This window comes from Mus caroli, chromosome 4 (genome assembly GCF_900094665.2).
Source record: "Mus caroli chromosome 4, CAROLI_EIJ_v1.1, whole genome shotgun sequence".
Lineage (NCBI taxonomy): Eukaryota > Metazoa > Chordata > Mammalia > Rodentia > Muridae > Mus > Mus caroli.
This window is the reverse complement of record NC_034573.1, coordinates 47,295,051-47,316,320: the sequence shown is the minus strand read 5'-3', so window position 1 is coordinate 47,316,320 and position 21,270 is coordinate 47,295,051. Positions and strand designations below refer to the sequence as shown.

Genomic DNA, 21,270 nt, shown 5'->3' with positions numbered 1-21,270 from the left:
GAGAGTCAGAAGGAAGAAAGCAATATGATCAGAATTCATATGATTAGCCCCAAAATGCTTTGAAACTAAATAGAAGAAAGAATGTGATGGTCTGGAAATCAGAAGACTGTCTCAAACTCAAAGAAGTCTGACAGCTCCTTATGTTTTCAATGTTTTTATACCTGTGAATTATAAATGAGGGTGCTGACAATGAGAACTGCCTCATCCTACAAACACAATGCCCTCAACATTATTTATCTTCTCATTAAATTGCATCCTCAAGGGCGGGTGCCCAAGCCAAGCTGTCTGTATTAGCATGTCTGCCATAGTGCTTGGTTAAATGTCAGGAAGAATTGTTAACTGGAGGAGAAAGACTGGAGGAAGAGTAACTAAGGCAGAGGGGGATTCAGTGTCTCCAAGATCTGCAACTGAGTAACAGCTGAATACAATGGACATTTGAGAAAAAGAAACAACAAAACTAAAGAGTAACTTTGTTATCTTCAGTATTCACAAGGGTTGGAAACTGCAGGCAGATACTCGTCTTGTCACTACAGCTCTACCTTAGGAGAGGACACTGAATATGTTGTGCTTGGAATAAGTACATTTCAGTGAGCTAGTAGATTACAGCTTCTTTTTGGAATTGAGATCATATATCATAAATTCTACCTGGTTTTTTTTTTTCTTTTCTTTTTTTCCTGTTTTGGTGTTTTGGTTTCTCTGTATAGCCCTAGCTGTCCTGGAACTCACTCTGTAGACCAGGCTGGCCTCGAACTCAGAAGTCAACCTGCCTCTGCCTCCCAAGTGCTGGGATGAAAGGCATGTGCCACCACTGCCCAGCAAATTCTACTCTTTTAGTTGACTGTATGTATGGTTGTCAGAACACAGTCCAAGAATGGAGTCATTCAAAGAGAATTCTGAGAGCTTGTAAGGAAACTCTTAAGACAAGAGTCTTGTGACCTGTTTGTTCAAACCCACAAGTGACCCTGGAATGTGTTTTTGTGCTCTTCCCAGGTGCTGAGGATAACAGTGAGTTTACCTGAGCTGTTGTTATTCATGCATGTCTAGGTAGGTGAGCTGGTCTTTGTGATTGTACACTTTACTCAGGTGACTTTCCTTAGCCCTCAGAGTGTAAATTGCCTGATTCTACGAATAAAGTTGGCTATCGCATGAAACTTTGGTCACCTCATTTTCAGGCCTGCTCTCTTAGGTCCATGCCACGGACTAGAGTGGTAAACATATATTTACAGTTGTTACTATCACCTCTACCTAGAACACTCCACCTTGTCCAAACCACATTCTGACCACCAGTCTTTCTCTGTGCCACCACACTAACATTAATATACATATAATCCATGGGAGGGCTGAGGCCAGAGGATCATTAGTTGGACATTCTAGGATGTCCAACCTACATGACACCATGAGTCTCTTAGTCAAAAAGCAAATCAAGATAAACAACAGAAATCCAGCTACTCAGTTGTCTGCACATGAAAGCACACAGCTAACCATGGCTGCTCACTGCTTTGACTTCCAATTCTCGACAGATGTTGAGTAGGCCTTCATTCTGTGGAGCACCTACACTCTCTTGCCCACTAATTCTCATCCACTTGGGTGACTTCTTCTTTTTTTGCCTTTTTAACTCATTTCTTCATTCTATCTGTCTGTAGCATTGCTTTCTCTTTCCTGAGAAAAGGAATTAAAGAACTTTCAAGGGCTGGAGAGATGGCTCTCAGAGATGGAGAGCACTGACTGCTCTTCCAGAGGTCCTGAGTTCAACTCCCAGCATCCACATGGTGGCTCACAACCATCTGTAATGAGATCTGATGCCCTCTTCTGGTGTGTCTGAAGACAGCTACAGTGTATTTATAATAAATAAATAAATCTTTAAAAGAAAAAAGAACTTTCAAGCACTCCCAATAGTTTGCTCCCCAGTGAAATGACAGTCACACAGTCTACCTTTCCTTTTCTCATAAGAGATAAACTGTCTATATTCCTATTTATAGTTACTCTACTTACTAAATTGCATGCCCTTTTGCTTGGCCAAAGACACTGCTCCAGAAACTTTCCTTTCTCTGCTGGACCATTCCTATTAGTATATACACACAACATTATTCTTCCTATTAAACATAACTAAAACAAGGAACAAACAAAAAACTCTTGACAGGCCTCAACAATTTCTTGTTCTCTTTTATGCTAGATAGTTGTGTTGGTACAGCCTTTAACCCCAATACTTGGGAGGCAGAGGTAGGAAGATCTCTGTGAGCTAGAGGCCAGCTTGGGCTATAAAGCTAGTTCTAGGACAGCCAAGGCTACACTGAGGAAACCCTCCATTAAAAAACCAACCAACCAATGAAATAAAAAAACTCCCAATGGTTGCTCTCCTTGCCTTTCTTTCCTATGAGATCACTTGAGCTCAGATCCACTCTGCCAAACACTCACACCTACCACTGACTTCCACAATACTAATCCCGTTGGTTGTTAGCTCTTCCTCATTTCATCTAACAAGACTTGGTAACTTCTGCTTCACTGGTGGACTTCAGTTACTGGACTCTCATGATTCCCATACTACACTCTCCTGCTGTGTCTCTCTGGTTATTCCTTTTTAGTCTCACTCGCTAAAGGAGCTTAAGGGGCCAAAGCTCCGATCCTGAGATAGTCTCTCTTTTAAATCTATGTTCACTTATTTGGTATCTCATTGAGTCTTGTTGCATTTTATTTTTATTAAAGATTTACTTATTATATGTGTATGAGTGTTTTGCTTATACATGTGTATCACATGTGTGCAGTGCCTGCAGAGGCCAGAAGAGAGTATAAAATCTCTTAGAACTAGAGTTACAGGAGGTTGTGAGCCACCCCACAGGTGCTGGAAACCAAATATAGATCCTCTTGAAGAACAGCAAATGTTCTCAACTGCTAAGCTGTGTTTCAAGCCCATAGCCGCCGCCGCCGCTGCTGCTCCTCTTCTTTTTTTGTTTTTTTTGTTTGTTTGTTTGTTTTTTTGGTTGTTTGGTTTTTTGGTTTTTTTTTTTTCAAGACAGGGTTTCTCTGTATCGTCCTGGCTGTCCTGGAACTCACTTTGTAGACCACTCAGAAATCTACCTGCCTCTGCCTCCCAAGTGCTGGGATTAAAGGTGTGTGCCACCACACCCGGCCCTCCTCTTCTTTTAATACTTACTTATTTTAGAGATGGCACATGCACCATGCTGTGCATGGAGGTCTGAGGACAACTTGTGGAAGTTTGTTCTTTCCACTATGTGGCTTCTTTGGAGGCTCACCTTCAGGAAGGTGCCTTTACCAGAGCCAGCTTGCCCCCGAATTGTACAGCTTGATATATCATCTACCTGCTTATAACTCCAAGCCAGAGTCCTGTGAATTGCAGACTCGTACATCTGGCTGGCTGTTTGTCACCAGGATGTCAACTAGGCACCTAAAACTGGCATATGCAAAGCCTTCCCTCCACCCTGCTTCAGACTTGCTCTTCTAGTTTTTCTCTCAACAAACTGCAAAGTCTCAATGTCTCACTTCTATTGCCTAGGTGAAAACACAAGTAACTTTTGGTTCCCTCCTGTCATTCATACCCTGCATCTAACAAGCCACAAATCCTCACAGCTCTGCTTTTGGTTTCTTAGTAATTCCCTTGTCTAAGCCAGTGCTACCTCTTGTGTAAACTATGGCCGCCTTTTAACTAGTTTCTTTCAGCCTGTGCTGAAAATAATCTATAATCTATTCCTAAATAGAGCAGATAGGTTAGTCACAACTATGCTATGTTAATAGCTCATTCCTATGGTTCAATCTTACCAATAAGATCCAAAGTTCTTATGATGTTCAATAACACTCTCAACGACAGCAAAGTCTTCAGTTTTCCCTACCCTCCTCTCATCTCCCACTCCTCTCCAACTACAGTAAAACCCAGGTTATTCCAGACACTTTCCACCTCGGTTCTTATGCTCTATTTCCTCTCGTTCTACACAGAACTCTTCTCCTATAGATATCTACGCAATTCATTCTTTTCGAATAAGCTTTTTCTTAATTGTAAAGGCCTTCTACATTCCTCATGCTCATCTGGGAAACTCCTACACATCCCATAAGACCAACTTAAAATATTGTGCACCCATGAAATATCCAGTAACCCCGTCCTCCAAGGATGTTACTCTGCAGTTCTTTTTTTTTTTTTTCCTGAAAACTTGAAGAGTCAAAGATAAGAACACTATGGATATCTAGTCTTATAAGGCTTAAAGATCATATAATTTTAATGGCCTCTTGTAAGAAAAGGAAAGCAAGGGTACATTTTGCAAATGTTCTAAAAACTATGTAGTTTTTGGTCCTAGAATTAAAATTTCATTATCTTAATAGCTGTTCTATCTATGGGGAAGAACAGCTACTGGTACCCAGTGGCTACAACTGTAAATGAATAAGAAAACTGCAGCCACTGCCAACCAATGACCATACAAACAGAGAACCAAAAAAGTAAATAACCTGACCTCTTCTTCCTAGTCTCCAGTCTCCAGCTGATGCTTCCCATTGGTTGAACCCAACTGGAAACCAAAAGGCAAGGGAGCTCAGCTAATGAAGTCCACAGAGGTCAGCCTCCCAGGGCATAGAGCATGGTGAGGAGAGATCTGGAGAGGCAAACAGAGAAGAGCCTGCATACTATGCTATGGACTTTAGGTTAATTCTATTGGTACGCTATGCAGAGAATTTGATCAAAAATTCTAAAATTTGAATTTTAGAAATATGTCTAACAGTACATAAGAATTACAAAGTCTAAACACTAGGGGATAGAAGAATTCTTAACTAGTAAAATATTCAGAATGGAGTCTTGTAGAAATTTATTTAAATTCCAGCCCAAGGTTTCTCCCACCTTGCCTATTTAAGTTCCCAAATAAAAGACACACACAACCTTTATATTTTCAATAAGCCTTAAACAGCACAATAGCTCGGCAGCTGCCTAGCCTCTATGTGATTAGAATCTACTTTCCTATTATTACCCTAAGTTATCACTTACTATGCTTCATCTGGGCTGCTCTTAACTCCAATTGGCCAGTCCTCAGACGCACATTCTCTTGACTCCTAACCCATGGCAGCTTCTCCTTCCTTCTCCTGCACTCTTCTTCTCTCCTCATGGTTCTTCTCCAACCCCAAGTCCCCAAAGCCTAAACCCCACCTTTGTCTCTTCTGCCCAGCTATTGGATGTTGGCATCTTTATTTACCAATCAAATATAACTTAAAGACAAGATCATTCAACGTCTTACATGCAGACTCTCTCATCTCTAGGACAACCAATCTTAAAGGTCCAATATTAACATTAAAATACAAACAACCTTGGGCCAAACCCACTGAAGAAGTCTGAAGAAGTAAATGCTAAATTACTCCTCTATTTCCTTATATGTTCCAAAGCGCCTCAAATTTTGAACTTAGGGAGTTAGTCTATTACTGTGCTCTGCTTAAACAGTTTCCACAAAACAAGTCAAGGGGTTAAGAAAACAAGCCTACAGATATTTCAAAAATATTTCCTACTGGATAGTGATACTGAAAGTTAAGGGCCACCAATAAGTAGATGGGCTGACCCAGACCCTATAAAGAACTGGTCGAAGAATAATTGGTGACTACTGAACTCCAGTGACCCAACTATAATGTAATTAAAGAAAAGGCATTCCAGAAACAAGATACTAAGACTTAAAAAAAAAAAAGTCTTGTCATTTCTGATGCACAGTATCTAATAATCAAATTCTTACAGGAAACCAAAATCCAAATTCTTAATTTGTATGACTGTTTAAACATGCCCACTTAGAGTCACATGGCTAATTTGTTAAAAACTTTAAGGTCTTCAATACTTAATTTTTTTCCCCCAATTGTTTATAAACCTGCACAGATAAAGCTGGAAGACCCTAACTGTGGCGAATCCCCATCTGTCTGGGTAGCTGCCTTCTTCTGCATCTCAGTGCTGTTCCTTCACACAAAAACACTTCTCTCCAGTTCTCCCTGGACTGGACTCCTAAGTGCTGATGCAAGGGGAGGAAAACTACCTGTCTTAGCAAACCATCTGAAAACCAGTAATCTACATCCTGAGAATATACAAAAGAATAAAAACTAGTGTAAAACACTGTAATAAAAGAAATTCACTATTTTTCTGGGTAATGAAAAACTGGAGGGATGGAGGAATAATGGGGGGTGACATTTACCCAAATTTGCCATATTACACTAGACTGTAGTCTAGTGTATGTCTAGTATACTTCCATTCCAGGAATAACCTATATATTTTCCTTCAGAGAAAAATAAAGCAAGGCAAAAGTCAAAGACTGAGTGAAAATCTTTGCAAATTTTAGTAAGCAGCGAACTTAAAAATATTCTGAGCCTTTGCTGCACATGTGCTACACGGCTGTAAGGATTAATTCCCACTCTTAATGATGGCATACAAAATTGTTCACTGTGAATAATTGCTGCCATTCTTCTTTCAAACCTCTCCCTCTAACTGAAAACAAATTACTCAGCATAGTGGGAAGCTGGCCCAGACTAGCACCCTGTGATGGCCACTGGTGATACGAACAGTGACTGCTGAAGGCGCTGGTGTGCCGCATCTGAGTAGAAAGCACAGTGCACGCTTTGCCTCACATAGTGCTCTGTCTCTACTCAGCCATTAAGTTTAATATTTTCAATTGTCCTACAGCATTCTGAGAGCCAGTTTATTACCTATCTGCCAATGTGAACATATTCTGTTAAGTACAGTTTTCCTTACACATCAGAATAGCTCTACGAGTAAAGGTAACAGTTTTAGGTCCTGAATGAGCGAGAAACATTCTATCTAGAGTCCAGTTAATTCACTGATAAAACAGTGAAAATACAGGTTCACAAGGACTCTAATAATTTACTTCATTCATTCAATCATTCATTCAGAGATGAGAGAAGGCATGCCATGGCCCACATGTGGAGGTCAGAGGACAACTTTGAGGAGCCAGTTCTCTCCTTCTACTGAATGTGTTCTAGGAATTGAATTCAGGATTGTCATGCTCACAGTCAGCTATTGGATGGAACACAGGGCCCCCAATGGAGGAGCTAGAGAAAGTACCCAAGGAGCTGAAGGGGTCTGCAACCCTATAGGAGGAACAGCTCGTGTCTCTAGCTGCATATGTAGCAGAGGATGGCCTAGTCGGCCATCAATAAGAGGAGAGGCCCTTGGTATTGCGAAGATCATATGCACCAATACAGGGGAATGCCAGTCAGGGCCAGGAAGCAGGAGTGGGTAGGTTGGGGAGCAGGGCCACTGAGCCTCTCGCCAGCCTCTCAACTTTATTTTTAAAATTGTAATGTAAGCCATTGGTGTGAAAGAGAAGTTATTAGACACTATTGTTTTTTAGCATGTCCTACGTAGAAAACACTGAGTGAGATGCATCACATCAACTAGGTTCCCTCAACTGGCAATGTTACTGTGCCCCAGTCAAAGAAACCAAAGCTTAAAGAGGTGATTTGCAAAGAGTCAGACGACTGAACTAAGATTTGAACTCAAAACCCATACTCAAGAATTACTATCAAATTATGAGTATCTTGAAAGTAAGAGCTTTGCCCTATTGATCTCAGTTTTCCTGCTATGCACCCTATGCATCAACAAGTGATTAGTAAATACAAATTCAATACGCACACTGAATTAAAGCCACCTTAACCTGTTGGGTCCAGTAAGAAAAAAACAATGGATGGCTGAAACTTCCCGAGAAATATGTCTTCGTGGTGTGAACGGAAGCTGACTCTGGATGGAGCCCAGCTTACAGTGGGCGGATCACAACGTTCTGAGCTTACAATGACGTGAAAGCACTACTATGCTCTGCACAGAAATGATACTTTCAGTTTGGAATTTCATCTCCCCCTGGGCAGGCTACTCAGTACTCACGATGCTACTATTCCACTGGACTTTGTTTCGGGATGTGAGGGGACCTTGCTGTGCTCTCTGTTACCTCACTAACTGCCAGGATTGACTTGGCTGTCGCAAGTCAATTGAGAGGCAAGTGTCCCCTTCCTCCCTTACTGCTCCATGTTTGCCCCTCTTGAAGCTGTGCACTCAGTCCGTCAAAAATGACAACCTTCCCCTCAAGAGGAGGCCGGCTCTTGGGCCAAAGGTATATGAGAAGTTGTGCTCCCGAACAGAACATCCAAAGAAAGTTTGCATTTTAAAAACCTGTCTTCTGTCAAGCCTATTCCCTCTATGAAATACAGTGTATTTGCTCCTTATCTTTAATTATTAGATCATTAGATTGATTTTATTTGTAGACCACAGAAAATCTAAACATCTAAATAAGCAGCAAGGGCCAAGAGGACATCTACAGTAATGCTCACTCCAAACATAAGCAGAAATAGGCCTTCTTTATTCTAAGACAGCAAATAGCCCCCTTCCCTAGTCCATGACCCACTCAGGGTAATCGCTCCTAAGACCCCGGAATGCTGGGTACTCATCTCGATCTGGAACTACAGCCATTCACTGCTACGACTCCAACCCACTGACTCCAGCCCAGTATCTCGACTTCATTCCCTCAAACAGCATCAAGGGTAAGTTACACTACAATTCAAGTACATTCCGAATCAAAATATATACTAACATATAAAATAGTTTTGATATGTTATCAAAATTACTTATCAGTGACTTAATTTAACTGATATTATTTAGGGATAACAAGTTTTATTCAACAGGGAATGTGAATAGGTTAAATACGATTGAAATATTACTTTTGATTTAATTGTATAATTACAAAAACATTTAACTAAATTTTAAACTGCCTGTTACATTCTAAAAAGATGAGAACCCCACTGAGAAATGTTTCTTTAAAAATAAACATTATTAATTTTCTATACTGAAATTTAAATATATTAAGAAAACACACAGCCACAGTTATGTCTAATAAGAAAAGACAATTACCCTTGCAGACAAATAGTGCTTGTAGTAGTACAGCTGAAACAGCAGAAAGGCAGAACTCGTCAGTGTTAAAAGGGCCAAGACCACGTTCTTATTGATTCTACTCATTGGTCTATGGTGTTCTCTTGGGTGGTTTTTAACAGTAGCCCAGTTGTTTTCATCTTCTTCATGAAACAGAATCTTGTTTCCTGTGACCAGAGATACTTCTGCAAAGAAAAAAGGCCAATTTGACAACAAAAAAAATTAACTTCAATAATTATTGACAACACACACACAGATATTTATATTTACCCAAGTATGGCAGTACATGTTTATCGTCAGCATTTGGTATGCTGAGGCAGGGGGATAGCAAGTACAAGGCCAGCCTTGGCTACATAATGAGGGTAAGGCCAGCTTGAGCTCCACAAAAAGATTTTGTCTCAAACCAACAAATATGAAAAGCAAATGTAGAAAAGACAAAATGAAGACAGGAAAGGCTATCTGTAGTTCAGGAGAGCACCATGGCCAAGAAGGAGTGCGGAGGGGAGGCTCCTCCATGAGTCTGACTCAACAGAGGTGTCCTGGGACCTCTGGGCCGCAGGGTCTATGTCTGACAAGTTCAAAGGCGATGCTACTTCTGACCACGCCGAGAAAAGAAGGAAAACCGTGAGACAGCTCTTAGTCAAGGAGCATAGTATCTAGCTGTTTGTTTTGTGAGAGGTGTGTATATGCGTATGAGTGTGAGGTATAGGATGCTCATATATGACCTTGGTATTTGCAAAGGAAAAGGAAACTTTGATAAACATTTTGATCTTTCACCCTGGGTACCTCTGATTATCTTTTTAGTATAAGAAATTTAATATGTATATCCTCCTAACCCCTCTCCAAAAAATGATTTTAGTTAGGTAGATTTAAAGATCCCCTAGTATTTAGCTTTATTTTTCAATATTAATACATCTTTTACTTAACATTTAAGTTTTCTTTTGTTCCCTGGTTATAATGAGAAACTGACAAACTATGGTTCTTTCTTTCTTTTTCCTACTTATTTCTACTTGGTTATTTTATTCTGTCCCGTAATTATGCTATTTGACTCTTATTCCACAGTGCTCCACAGTGATCCTACTGCCATACCCTGTGCCCACTCATCTCCACAGCTCATCAAGAAGAGACTGTGAAGGTACCACTACTGTTAGTGTTGGTATTGTTAAAACATGATGTCAGGAAATGGGAGGATGCTGGGAGGTCATACTTCACGTCCCCTGATAGGTTACAGGATTTATATCATTGCCCTGTAATGCTAAATGTTCTTTTGATAACAGTCAACACCACAGCCCCATATACAGGGAATCTGATCTGTTTTGACAGGATGTACAAAGTATGCAAACATATTCCCTACCTGTAAAATTCAACTCTTGTTTACCTAGACTATATAATGATGGTGGTAACTGTATATTCATTTTCTTCAGTCTTTGAGTGTTCTTTCAACTTATAATGATTATAGAAAGCTTTGTGAAGTTATGTTTAAATAACTTCATTAGGACACTGGATTCTCTCTTTCCAGAACTAAAGTATAACGCCTTCACTGCCCTTTCAGCTGTTCAACTTCCAAAGCCTGTTATCATGTCACCTTGCCGAAGCTTCAAGGTCATAGGCTGTTATGAAATGTGTGTGTCCTTGTGTGTCCTTTCTTCCTGAACTCTGCCAGACTGCTGTCTTACAACCAACTCCTAGCACTTGAGCCAATGAACGTTGCCTAATTTTTTTGCAATGCTGCTAATTGAAGCCAAGGCCTCACTCTCTCCAGGACTGGTCAGCACGTTACCCCTGAAGTACAGCACAACACTGTCATTTTAAAGTTTCTCAAAAGATGATTTTTTACTCTTAGTACATGCGTGTGTGTGCTCACATGTGTGCAGGCCCCGTGAAGGACAGAGGAACTGGAACTCCCCTGGAACTGGAGTTACAGGTGGTAGCTGTGAGTTGCCTGTCATGGGTTCTAGGAAGCAAACTCAGACCCCTTGGAAGAGCAGTGCATGCCCTTAACCACGGACGTCCCTGTCTTCCATTAGCTGTCCCCTCTGACCTGCACAGCTATCACTTATTTTCTTCCCACTGTAGCATTTTTAAATGTTCATTTCATTTTAGTTACTTATCTTTAAATGACCAGACCTCCCCCAGATCAGTTATTCATAAGAACACTGGGGTAGGAGGAAACATGTTCTAGACTAGATGGAAGGTTTTTCTGACAGAAACATTTATACACATGTGTACGTATGTGAGAAAGATAGAGAACACGTTATATGTGAAAAGTTAAAACATAACTCCTTCATGTTATCAGAAACAAGTAGCAAAGAGTGCCTGACAATCTCCCCATTTTGCTGCTGTACGGACAGAGCATTTGTGCATACAGTTTGCTTCTCTTCTTGCTAGTTCATGCTGCCAAACAGCTGTGACTGCTCTCACATCTTCCCTACATGTCCTGACCACAAACATAAATACTCCAAACTAGACAACGTACAGAGACTGAGAGACTTTGAAACACTCACCCCTAAAGGGAAAACCCATCAAAGCCCTCCCCTCAAGGCTCAGGGATATCTGTAGAAAAGGAAATAGAAAGCCTGTAAGAGCCAGAGGAAACAGCGTTTTCCAGACACAACAGGCCTGATGTACATTTGAACTCAGAGAGACTGTGACAGCATGAACAAGACCTGCACAGGTTCAAGTCAGACAAAATCCCAGCTCGGAGAAGGGGAAGTGGGCATGAAATCCCACCCTGAGCCAAGAAGGTATTTGTAACTAATAACTTCTGGGGGCAGGGGGAGAAAACAGTTTTTCTTAAATGGAGTGACAGCATGTATCAAGCGTAGCTCAAGATAGACTGCATATTCATTAATAGTTGGCCAACACAAAAATAGACCCCATGTACTTTTGTTTTGCTTTGCTTTTTATGAGAGAAAGTTGAGTGGCTATCAGGGAAGAATTTGGGGTGGGGAAAGAATATAACCAAAATATATTGTATGAAAAAAACAAAGTCTAGTAGGTTCTCATGGCACAGACCTGTATATAATACCACCTAGTCTGGAAGGTAGATAGAGTGATGGTAAATTCAAAAGCTGACTATGCTGCAGAGTTCCTGGCCAGCCTGAGAAACTCAGTGAGACTTATCTCAAAATACAAACTGAACACGGAGCTGGGAATGTCACTCAGCAGTAGAGTGCTTGCATACACAAGGCCCTAGATTCAGTCCCAGGACTGATGATAATGATAGACCTTTACCTAATTAATGTTCACTCCCTTCTTGATCCTTTACAAAATAACCTCTACCTTGCCACATTGTCACTGGAAGAGGACAAGGTAAACTACTGTACCCTCTCTATGTGATTACCCAGAAGAATCATAAGCACATGGTGACTCCTTTCTGAATATGCTGGAAGGAAAGTTCTCTGAGGAAATAAAGGACCTAGGGAAGAGAGGTTGCATAAAAAGTTAGCTAGGTAAGGTTGACTTTCAGGAGAAGAAATGTAATGTTTTTCTTTTTATTTAATGTCTTTCCTATTTGAACATAATTCTGTAATACAAATAAAATAGAATAAAGTCTACTTTCAATCAGGCGTGGTGGTGTAAGCCTTTAATTCCAGCACTTGGGAGACAGAGACAGGTATACCTCTGAGTTAGAGGCCAGCCTCCTCTACCAGGCCAGAGAAGACCACACAATGAGACTCTGTTTCAAAACAAAACAAAAGAAACCCACCACCACCAGCAACCTTATTTTGCCAATGTTCTCACTGCTAGAATGGAATGTGCTAAATCAGTTGCTACTGTGCACAGAGGGGATGAGTGCAAATCAGTAAATCAGTGCCTGTAAGTCTGTGGAGGTCACACTACCTCTGGGGTCGCTCTCTGGGTACCACCAACCTTTGTGTGAGTGTGTGAGGGCAGGAATGTGCAGGCCAGAAAACGCCCAGTATTTGCTCTATCACACTCTGCCTTACTCCCTCAGACAGAGCCTCTCACTGATGTTGGAGCCAGGCTGGTTGGTGGCCAGCAATCCTCTCATTTCTGCTGGCTTCCCCTAGTGCTGGGGTGACAGGCATGCACATAGCCATGCTTGGCTTTCTATGTGAGTGCTAACATCTGAACTCAGGTCCTCATCTCATGCTTGCTCTTAGTAACTGAGCCACCTCTCCAACCCCCTTCCCCCACTCCTCCACACCCCAAAGACAAGTCTCTCACTAGCCTAGAATTCACTAAGCAGGCTGGGCTGGATGGCCAGGGATCCTTCGGAATTCTATCTCCCTCTCCCCAGCTCTGAGATTATACCTTCAGGCTACCATGCTCAGCTATTTAAAGTACCTTCTAGAAGAGGGCAGAAGTCAGATCGCCATGCTTACAAAGACAAGCACTTTAGTGAGTGAGTTGAACCAGCTCAAATCAAGTTACTTGATTTACATCTCATGTTATTTTTAATTTTATGTCAACTTATCACATGCTAGAATAATCTGGGAAGAGGGAACCCCATTTGAGAAGATGCCTCCACAAGACTAGACTGTAGGCAAGCCTCCTGTAGAGAATTTTCTTAAGTAGTGATTTGATGTGGGGAGGGTCCAGCCCATTATGGGTGGTGTCATTCCTGGGCTGGTGGTCCTGGGTTCTACAAGAATGCAGGCCAAACAAACCATGAGAGCATGTAAGCAGCATCCCTCCATGGTCACTGCATCCATCAGCTCCTGTTCCAGGTTTCTGCCCTCAGTGCTTTGGATGATAAATTGTAATCTAAAACTGAGCAAACCAAACCCTTTCTTCCCCAGTCACTTTTGGTCATGGTATTTCATCACTGCAGTATTAGCCCTAACTAAGACAGTGAGTAAAGCCTTTCCCTCAAGAGGCAAGTCTAACTGCTTGGTTGAGGGCATTTACCCCAGGCTGGTCTGTCAATCATTATGCAGCTCTGTTTCCTAGTGCTTTTTTTTTGTCTTGGCCTCCAAAGTGCTGGTATTACAGGTGTGTGCTACCATGGTTGGCTCACAGGCTGACTTTTACTTAATGGAAATCTTCAAACTAGAAAGACTGGAATATCATTCTTTATAGCCGAGAAAGCTTGAGACATACAAGAAAGTGGCTTGCCTTGTGCTACCTGAGAAATTGGCGATCGTGGTGAAATCTGAATTCAGTTCTCTGGACGACTTTTATCTAAAGCTTTTAACTACCCGGCCCCATTTTTATCAAATCTTTCCCGATATTCCCCAACTGATAATGTAAACGGAAGACAGGAAAGTTCCTACATGCAGTCATCTTGCATCGCTAACCGCGCCCACCTTATCATTATTATTGTTATTTATTATTATTACCATCGTCATCATACTATTAAGCATAGTGAGCACTCCTTCAAACCAAATAAGAATGACCACTGAGGAGTCTAAGAAGAGAGGAAAGCGGCTGGTAAGCCAACCACCACCTCTCTTCGAAGCAGTTGCAGCAGGCTGCTTGCTGTACACAGAACTTGGCTTTGGCGCAGCGTCAAAGTCCTTCTCAGGTGGAACCCTCCCTGGGCGGCTGCCCTGCCATTCCCCCTTCCTTTCCCTGAGAGTTCATGCCACGGCGTAGGATGCACTCAGAACAGCAGCAGGCTCCATCAGTTCCTCCCCGGCGGAGCCACCTTGGCATGCATTGGTCCTCACACCTGATCGTTCTCCCCGCATCGTCCGCTCTCGCCAACCAGCTCAAACGTCACTGTCGCAGCCCGGCCTTTTAAGCGTCTCCATGAACCTCCAAAATCGAACCCGCCCGGGTCAGGACGACCAGCGGACAGCATGGATCAGTGTGGGAACGATCTGTCGCCGGGACAGCTGGGACGGCCGCAGCAAGCTCGTGCACCGACTGCGGCCGACGTCGGACTCCTCCCCACCGCCGTAGGGAGGGTACCCCAAAGGTGGACGACCGCTACTCAGGGTATACCAGTAGACCAGCGACATGTGCCTGAGGGAACCCGCCCACGCCCAGGCTCGGCTACCCGGCCCGGGTGCCCTCATCTTACCTAACTCTAGAGCTGCGGCGGTGGCCTCGCTTTACGGCAACTGTCGCAAAGAAGCGGTCAAGCGCGCAGCGGCGTACGTTAGCTGTTGCTTTGTTCTCCGAGTGCTCCTATTAATATGGCCTATTTGTCTGGCCATCAGAAATATGCAATCAGCCGTCCCTCCGGCAGTGCCCTGAGGCTACCTGGAGTTTAGGAAAAACGGCACTGTCCCCGGTAGTGTGCAGCTCATCATACAGAGCGCAGAAAGTGCAAACCTAGAGTGGATGATTCTTTTTCTTCCTCCCTCCCTCCCTCCTCCCCCTTCTCCTCTCTCTACATTCTGCTACTGGGGACAGAATGGGGAAGAGCACTATGTAGGGATGCAAATACTCATTAGGTTGAGGTGCCTACTTGACATCCAGGTCTAGAAGATGCGATCTTCCAGTTTGGGGCTTGAAAGAAATATAGATGCTTCTGGGCCTGGCACCTAGCATCTTTGCTTTTAGCAGTGTCATTTAAAGAGTTATTGGCAAGGAGCAGATGTGGATTTTGATAGGAATTTTTGAAAATTAAAAAGCACTAAGGAAATTATTGTAATTTTACGTTCTTTCTACGAAAATTACTAACGGCGTATAGAAAAAAAATGAAATAATTTACCTACGCACCCCGTTCTATATCATTTAGCTCAGACTGGCCTTAAATTCTACTCAGCCAGTATGGCCTTCAACTGATCCTACACATCTTCCAAATCTCAAGTGCTGAGATAACAAGTGTGCATCGCCATGCTTGTCTTAAAACAGAATTTTTCTAAAAGTTGTGATGGAATGTGGCTGTATCAAAAATTTCTATTGTCTGACATGCCTACGATTCAAGTATTTGGGGGGCCAAGGCAAGAGGATCTAGAGTGAGGTCTTGTCTTTAAACACATGCACACACACATGCACGCACACACGCACATGCACACAATATAATTGATGCCTATTGGAGTATTAAGAGGTGATGTTTTAAAAGATATTAGGAATGCTTATTATGCTCAACTAGGTCTGGAAATTATAAGGAGGAAAAAAAACCTCCCGGGTTTTAGAAGTGAATAGATTTCAGGTGCACAGTAAATCTTATCCTGTGTAAACGTTGCAGGAGGCAGAGGACTAGCCAGTTTTCTGATTTGAGCTAAGTTTAAGTATAGATCTCACTGTTTTTCCTATATAAGCACAGTCATAATGTGCCATCTACATTATCATGTTTCTGCTACTGGAAAGTGGACTGGGATTTAGAGGAAGGAATTTAGAACCCTTCAAAGAAAATTGACAATCCTTTTGGTTATCCTAGACATAACTTGTCAGCAATTTTTTTGAAACTTACTTCTAAATTTTCCTCTACTTACAAGTAACTTTATTCTTTTTAATTAAAGCTTGCAAAGTAAAAGCCCTGCCCACACAGGAAGTTGGACAATAACCAGGTAAGCATGCTGACGACGACGATGGTCCTTGTGGATGGGTTGAATGTGAAATGCTCCCCAGACGCTTCTGTTGGAATCCCTTGTCTCCAGGCAGTTTTAGAACCTTGGAGGGGTAGGATTCTGAAACCCTGGAGGAAGTGGACCATTAGAGAGGTCAGACATTAAGGATTACAGCCCAGCTCCCCTTTCAGGACGCTCTCTGCTTCTTGGTCCAGTCCATCCAGATGTGAGTAGACTCAGCCACCTGCCCCTCATACCATGTCCCCCCTCCCATGATAGACTTTAACCTCCCCAACTATGAGCCAAAGGGAATGTTTATTCCCTTAACTTGCTGCTATTAGATCCCGTCCTGTAACTAGAAAGTAGTACTTCTCAAGCAGGTTTGGAGAGACAATTTGGGAGACTCACTCATCGTAAAAAGTCTTTTAATCTAGTGAACAAAATCTAAAGCTGTTGAGAAGGCTACAAGGAGGAATTAAAAATAGCCTCCATCAGAAGTAAACATTCACCTTTCAAGAATCATCCAGGTGTGTGTATCTACACGTTCTGACCTGGTAAAGTTTGTGGTATCCTATGGCAAAAGTAGAAGATACCAGCACTAACAAATTTAAGTAACCAAGAGGTTAACCATCAAAATGCCAAATTCAGGGACCAGAGAAATGGCTCAGCACTGAAGAACACTAAGTATTCTCCCAAAGGACCCAAGCTCTATTCTGTAACTCCAGTTCCATGGTATCTAATGTCCTCTTCTGGCCTTGGAGGGTGCCCACACTTATGTAACATACACATATACCTAAATAAAATGAATACAGAAGTTTCTTTAATATCCATCCTTAATAGTTTTTTTCTGAAGAATCATAAATCCAGATTCAAATAGGGGAGTCTCAAATTCCTCAGACAATGTTGAAAAGTGATGGTACTATGTGACCTGGAATACATGCATGTAGACTCCTGTTGGCATATCCAAGCTGTAAGTGTTACAGCTCCGAAGGGAATGGCTTCCCCTACAGAAGTGTTCCAGCTCTACTGGGGCTGCAGGAAAAGGTTTCCCCAAGGCAAGTCTAACGGTTCTGCTTTAGCAGGGGGAATTTCCCAGCAAAAGTGTTAAATAGCTCTACTCCATCCAGAGCCAAGGAATAACACAAAGTCACACTGCACAACAAACCTCACACAAGAGATTTATTAGGAGGGAAAACCTGGCAGAGTGGCTGCTTCCACTTGAGAGAAGCAGGCAGGGTTTATATGGGGTTTCTTGTGGGGCAGGGCAGAGCTTTCCAGGGTGGAGATTTCTAGAGTGAGGATTAGTAAGATTTCAATTCCTGAGCTTGGGGAAGCTCGGGGATTGGTGGGATTCTGTTTCTTGGCCCTTGTCTTGGTCTTGGGGTCAAGTCGCGATGTTCTTTTCCTTTCATCCTTTTCACACCATCCATTCTCCACATACTGCCATCCATGGTGTGTGTGTGTCTTTTTTTCTGGTAGATCTTGGAAACATGCCTACACAGGTCCTCAAGGGAAAAAACTTACAGATGACCAGCTGGGGTACTGGCCTGAGGAATCCAACCTCTAGTTTCATTTCCTGTTACTGTGATAAAATACTCTGACAGGGCAATGGAAGGCAAGGCTTATTTTTGTCTCACAGTCTCGGATTACAGCATATCATATTAGGAAGTCAAAGCAGCAAAAGCTTAAGGGAGCTGGTTACACCTCATCCCAAAGCAGAAAGGAGCATAAGAACAAAGAATGCATGCTGGTGTTCAGTTAGCTCTCTCCTCTTCAGTGCAGGACCCAGCTGGTGAAATGGGGCTGTCTACACTCAGGATAGGTCTCCCTACCCCCACCCATTGATACATCCACAGATGAACCCAAGACAATCCCTCATGGAGACTCCTGTTTCATGTGATTCTACATTGGGCCAAGTAGACAATTAGAACCAGCCATCAGACACCCTTAGGGAATTGTACTAGGTGAAGCTAGGAGCCTGATTTCCATCATGGAGTTTCAGGATGAGTCAATATGAAGAAGAGCAGGGTTAACCAAGCACTGTACCAACAGCTATATAAAAACAAGATCCCTATCCTTAAGTTTCCATTCTTATCCTGACTCAGGTCAAGAAATATAGAAGAAATATGGAAGACATGATCCTTGGCTTCCTTCCAATTGTGATTTTATGAAGAGCAGTCCAGTGGAGACAAGGCCAGGATCTGTAGCTCAAGAATCTGGTGTATGTACGATCTTGTATTGTACTGTTTATACTACTGGCTGGCTCTGTTTAGATACGAATAGCCTTCCCTTAACATATATTTTATCACTGGATTTGTCAATCCCTCTGGTGCTCACCTTGAGTGAAGTGGGTATAAGCAACTAGTACCATGCAATGGAAGTGCAAAACTGAAACTTCACCATAAAACTTAGAATGGAGAGTAGCTGGGAGGCTGAGGGCTGCTGCACAGCTGAGCTTACCAGCCATGTAACAGAATGGAGTCCCCATGCACCTGGAGAGGATGTGGCGGCATCTTTTGCTGATGTTGGATGGGTAGCCACCAAAGAAAAACTGAAAATGTTTCCCAGACTCCTAATGGACAATGAACTCAAAGAGCCTCCTGGTTCACCTGTTGGCTTGCAGAGCTGAGTTTGGCTAGTAGAAATCACCAGTATTTAGTAAATTCTTGACTGTAGTGTTCAGTGGTCTCCTTCTTAGCCTAATTAGAGCCTAAGTGAAAGCACCAGAAGGTGGTTTGGCTCCTGAGGTGGTCAGTTCTGAAACTCTACTTAACATACATGTACTATGTGCATTTTCAGTTCTTAACACTAAAATCTGTGCAAAAAGTTTATATGCACACCTTCGGATACGAAAAGATGTAAAAGCTCACCAGGAATGGCATCCGAGAGGACACTGAGAGTCCTCTTCACTGAGAGTTCACTAGTCAGCAATGGAGGGCTGGTATACTGTTATTATAGCACACTATTGGAGCTGGGAACGCTTCGGACAGGACTTGAGTATGTTCTCACTTTCTGTTTTCTGGAGCTGAGTTTACATAAACAGCAGAAGATGTTTACTGCTGAGTCTCTGTGTTGCTGCTTTCTGTTAGAGGGAAGTGAGGACCAGGAAGGCCATTTACACCTCGCTACCACCTAGTACTGGGAAGCAAATGTACTTCTCAAGTAGTAACAATTCAAACTACTGAATTAAATCATTTCTTAAATAAAAGCCAGAATGTATCATCTTTCTCATCAGTTTAATAAGTGGCCTATAAAGATGATTTGTTGCTAAGTTAACAATTGTCTTAGTTGAGGTTACCATTACTGTGATGAAACACCATGGCCAAAAGCACCTTGGGGGAAGAAATGGTTTATTTCACTCACAGTGCCATATAGCAGTTCATCATCACAAGCAGTGAGGGCAGGAACTAAGCAGGGCAGGATCCTGGAGCCAGGAGCGGATGCAGAGGCCATGGAGGGTGCTGCTTACTGGCTTGCTTCCCATGGCTTTGCTCAGCCTGCTTTCTTATAGAACCCAGGACCACCAGCTCAGTGGTGGCACTACCCACAATGGGCTGGGTCCTCTCCCATCAATCACTAATTAAAAGAAGGCCTTACAGCCAAATCTTATGGAAGCATTTTCTCAATTGAGGTTCACTTCCTTTTAGATGACCCTGTATCAAGCTTAAAAACTAACCAGCACAATAATTCTAGAAATGTCAGCATAATTGAATTTATAAATTTGAAATATTGGTCAAAATATCCTTTATAATAAAACATTACTGGATAGGTGAATAAATTCCCTTTAAGCTATTTATTATTGGTCAGCCAATGAATTACATTATGCAGATAAACCTTAGGTGTGATTAGAAAGTAGAAAACTGCCTTTATTATCTAGGGCTTGGAAGGACTTGTTATTATCTAATGTACTTAGTAGTTTTCATGATTTTTGTGTTTCTAATAGACTCCTTAATGTCAGATTCTCTTAGCATGAGTAAATATTTGGATTATTTAAATCTAGACTAGTGGTTCTTAACAGAATTTAGAAATGGGAAGTGTAGATAATATTTTAAGTTATTGAAAATAGGCGTTCTAAATCATAACAAGGATTGGGATATTTTCAAAGCTTTTATTTGGTTTAAATTGTGGTATGTTTTTGCTGTATATTGTTTCTAAATATTTTATATGGTTGGAAAACTGTCTTTTATGAGATTCAGAAAATTTGCCTGACCACATATTTTGACCTAAGAAGTTTATATTTATATCAGTACTGAATTTGGCTAGCATTCTATTATATGAAAGTTACTATTTTTTAAAAAAGCAAGCTGTTGAATTTTCAAGAGAGAGAGAGAGAGAGAGAGAGAGAGAGAGAGAGAGAGAGAGAGAGAGAGAGGACCTAATTAAATAAGGACAAGACCAACTTTTGAAGAAGCCAGCCGCCACATGACTTATGTTATGCTATGGAGGGAATGTGAAGTGTCCCTCCAGCCTTACATTTCATAATCGTGCTGTTTTGGAGTTTATGGAACCTACAGTTGCTGGGAACGGGTTGTTTGTGGGCAGGTCTTAAAGGCTACGAGTTTACTTCTGGATCAATCTCTTGCTTGTTCACCCACCATGCCTTCTCACACAGGATTTCCATCCCCTGAAAACACAAACATATCTTTCTTCCCTGAAGGCAGTTACTTGTCAGATGTTTGATCTTAATGACAGACTAACAGTCTACGTATTTATAATGTTAACTGCAGGAAGAGATACAAAGAACATATACAAGGTATCATACAAAATAGTTAACTTGCAGGTACAAGTCAGAAAGGGGAACCTTCAAAATTCTGCTAATCTATTATTTAAGTCTATTATTATTCAAGTAACTGAGCTTGAAAGAGGAAAATTACTGACCACCAGAACTCTCACCCCAGAGTACATTCTGAACTCTCACACCAGAGTCAGACCCCCTCTCAAATG

The 21,270-nt window shown here is 42.0% G+C and overlaps 1 protein-coding gene across 4 annotated transcripts in view; it reads right to left on the bottom strand.

Annotated features, from left to right (window-relative positions):
* Fktn (fukutin) overlaps positions 1 to 15,082 on the bottom strand; it is a 53,246-nt gene extending 38,164 nt beyond the window's left edge. Inside the window, exons 1-3 of one of the 4 annotated variants that reach the window (XM_029476204.1) lie at positions 14,889 to 14,952; positions 8,879 to 9,081; positions 4,458 to 4,595 (exon numbers count right to left, since the gene is read on the bottom strand). Coding sequence is in view for 2 of the 4 variants with exons in the window: in XM_021160503.2 (XP_021016162.1) it covers positions 8,879 to 9,081; positions 14,535 to 14,553 (222 nt within the window). In the remaining 2 variants the exon portion in view is untranslated. Of the gene's footprint in view, positions 1 to 4,457; positions 4,596 to 8,878; positions 9,082 to 14,534 lie in introns of all 4 variants that reach the window. The other 3 variants (XM_029476205.1, XM_021160504.2, XM_021160503.2) reach the window with 3 other exon arrangements.
* Positions 15,083 to 21,270: the final 6,188 nt, after the last annotated feature.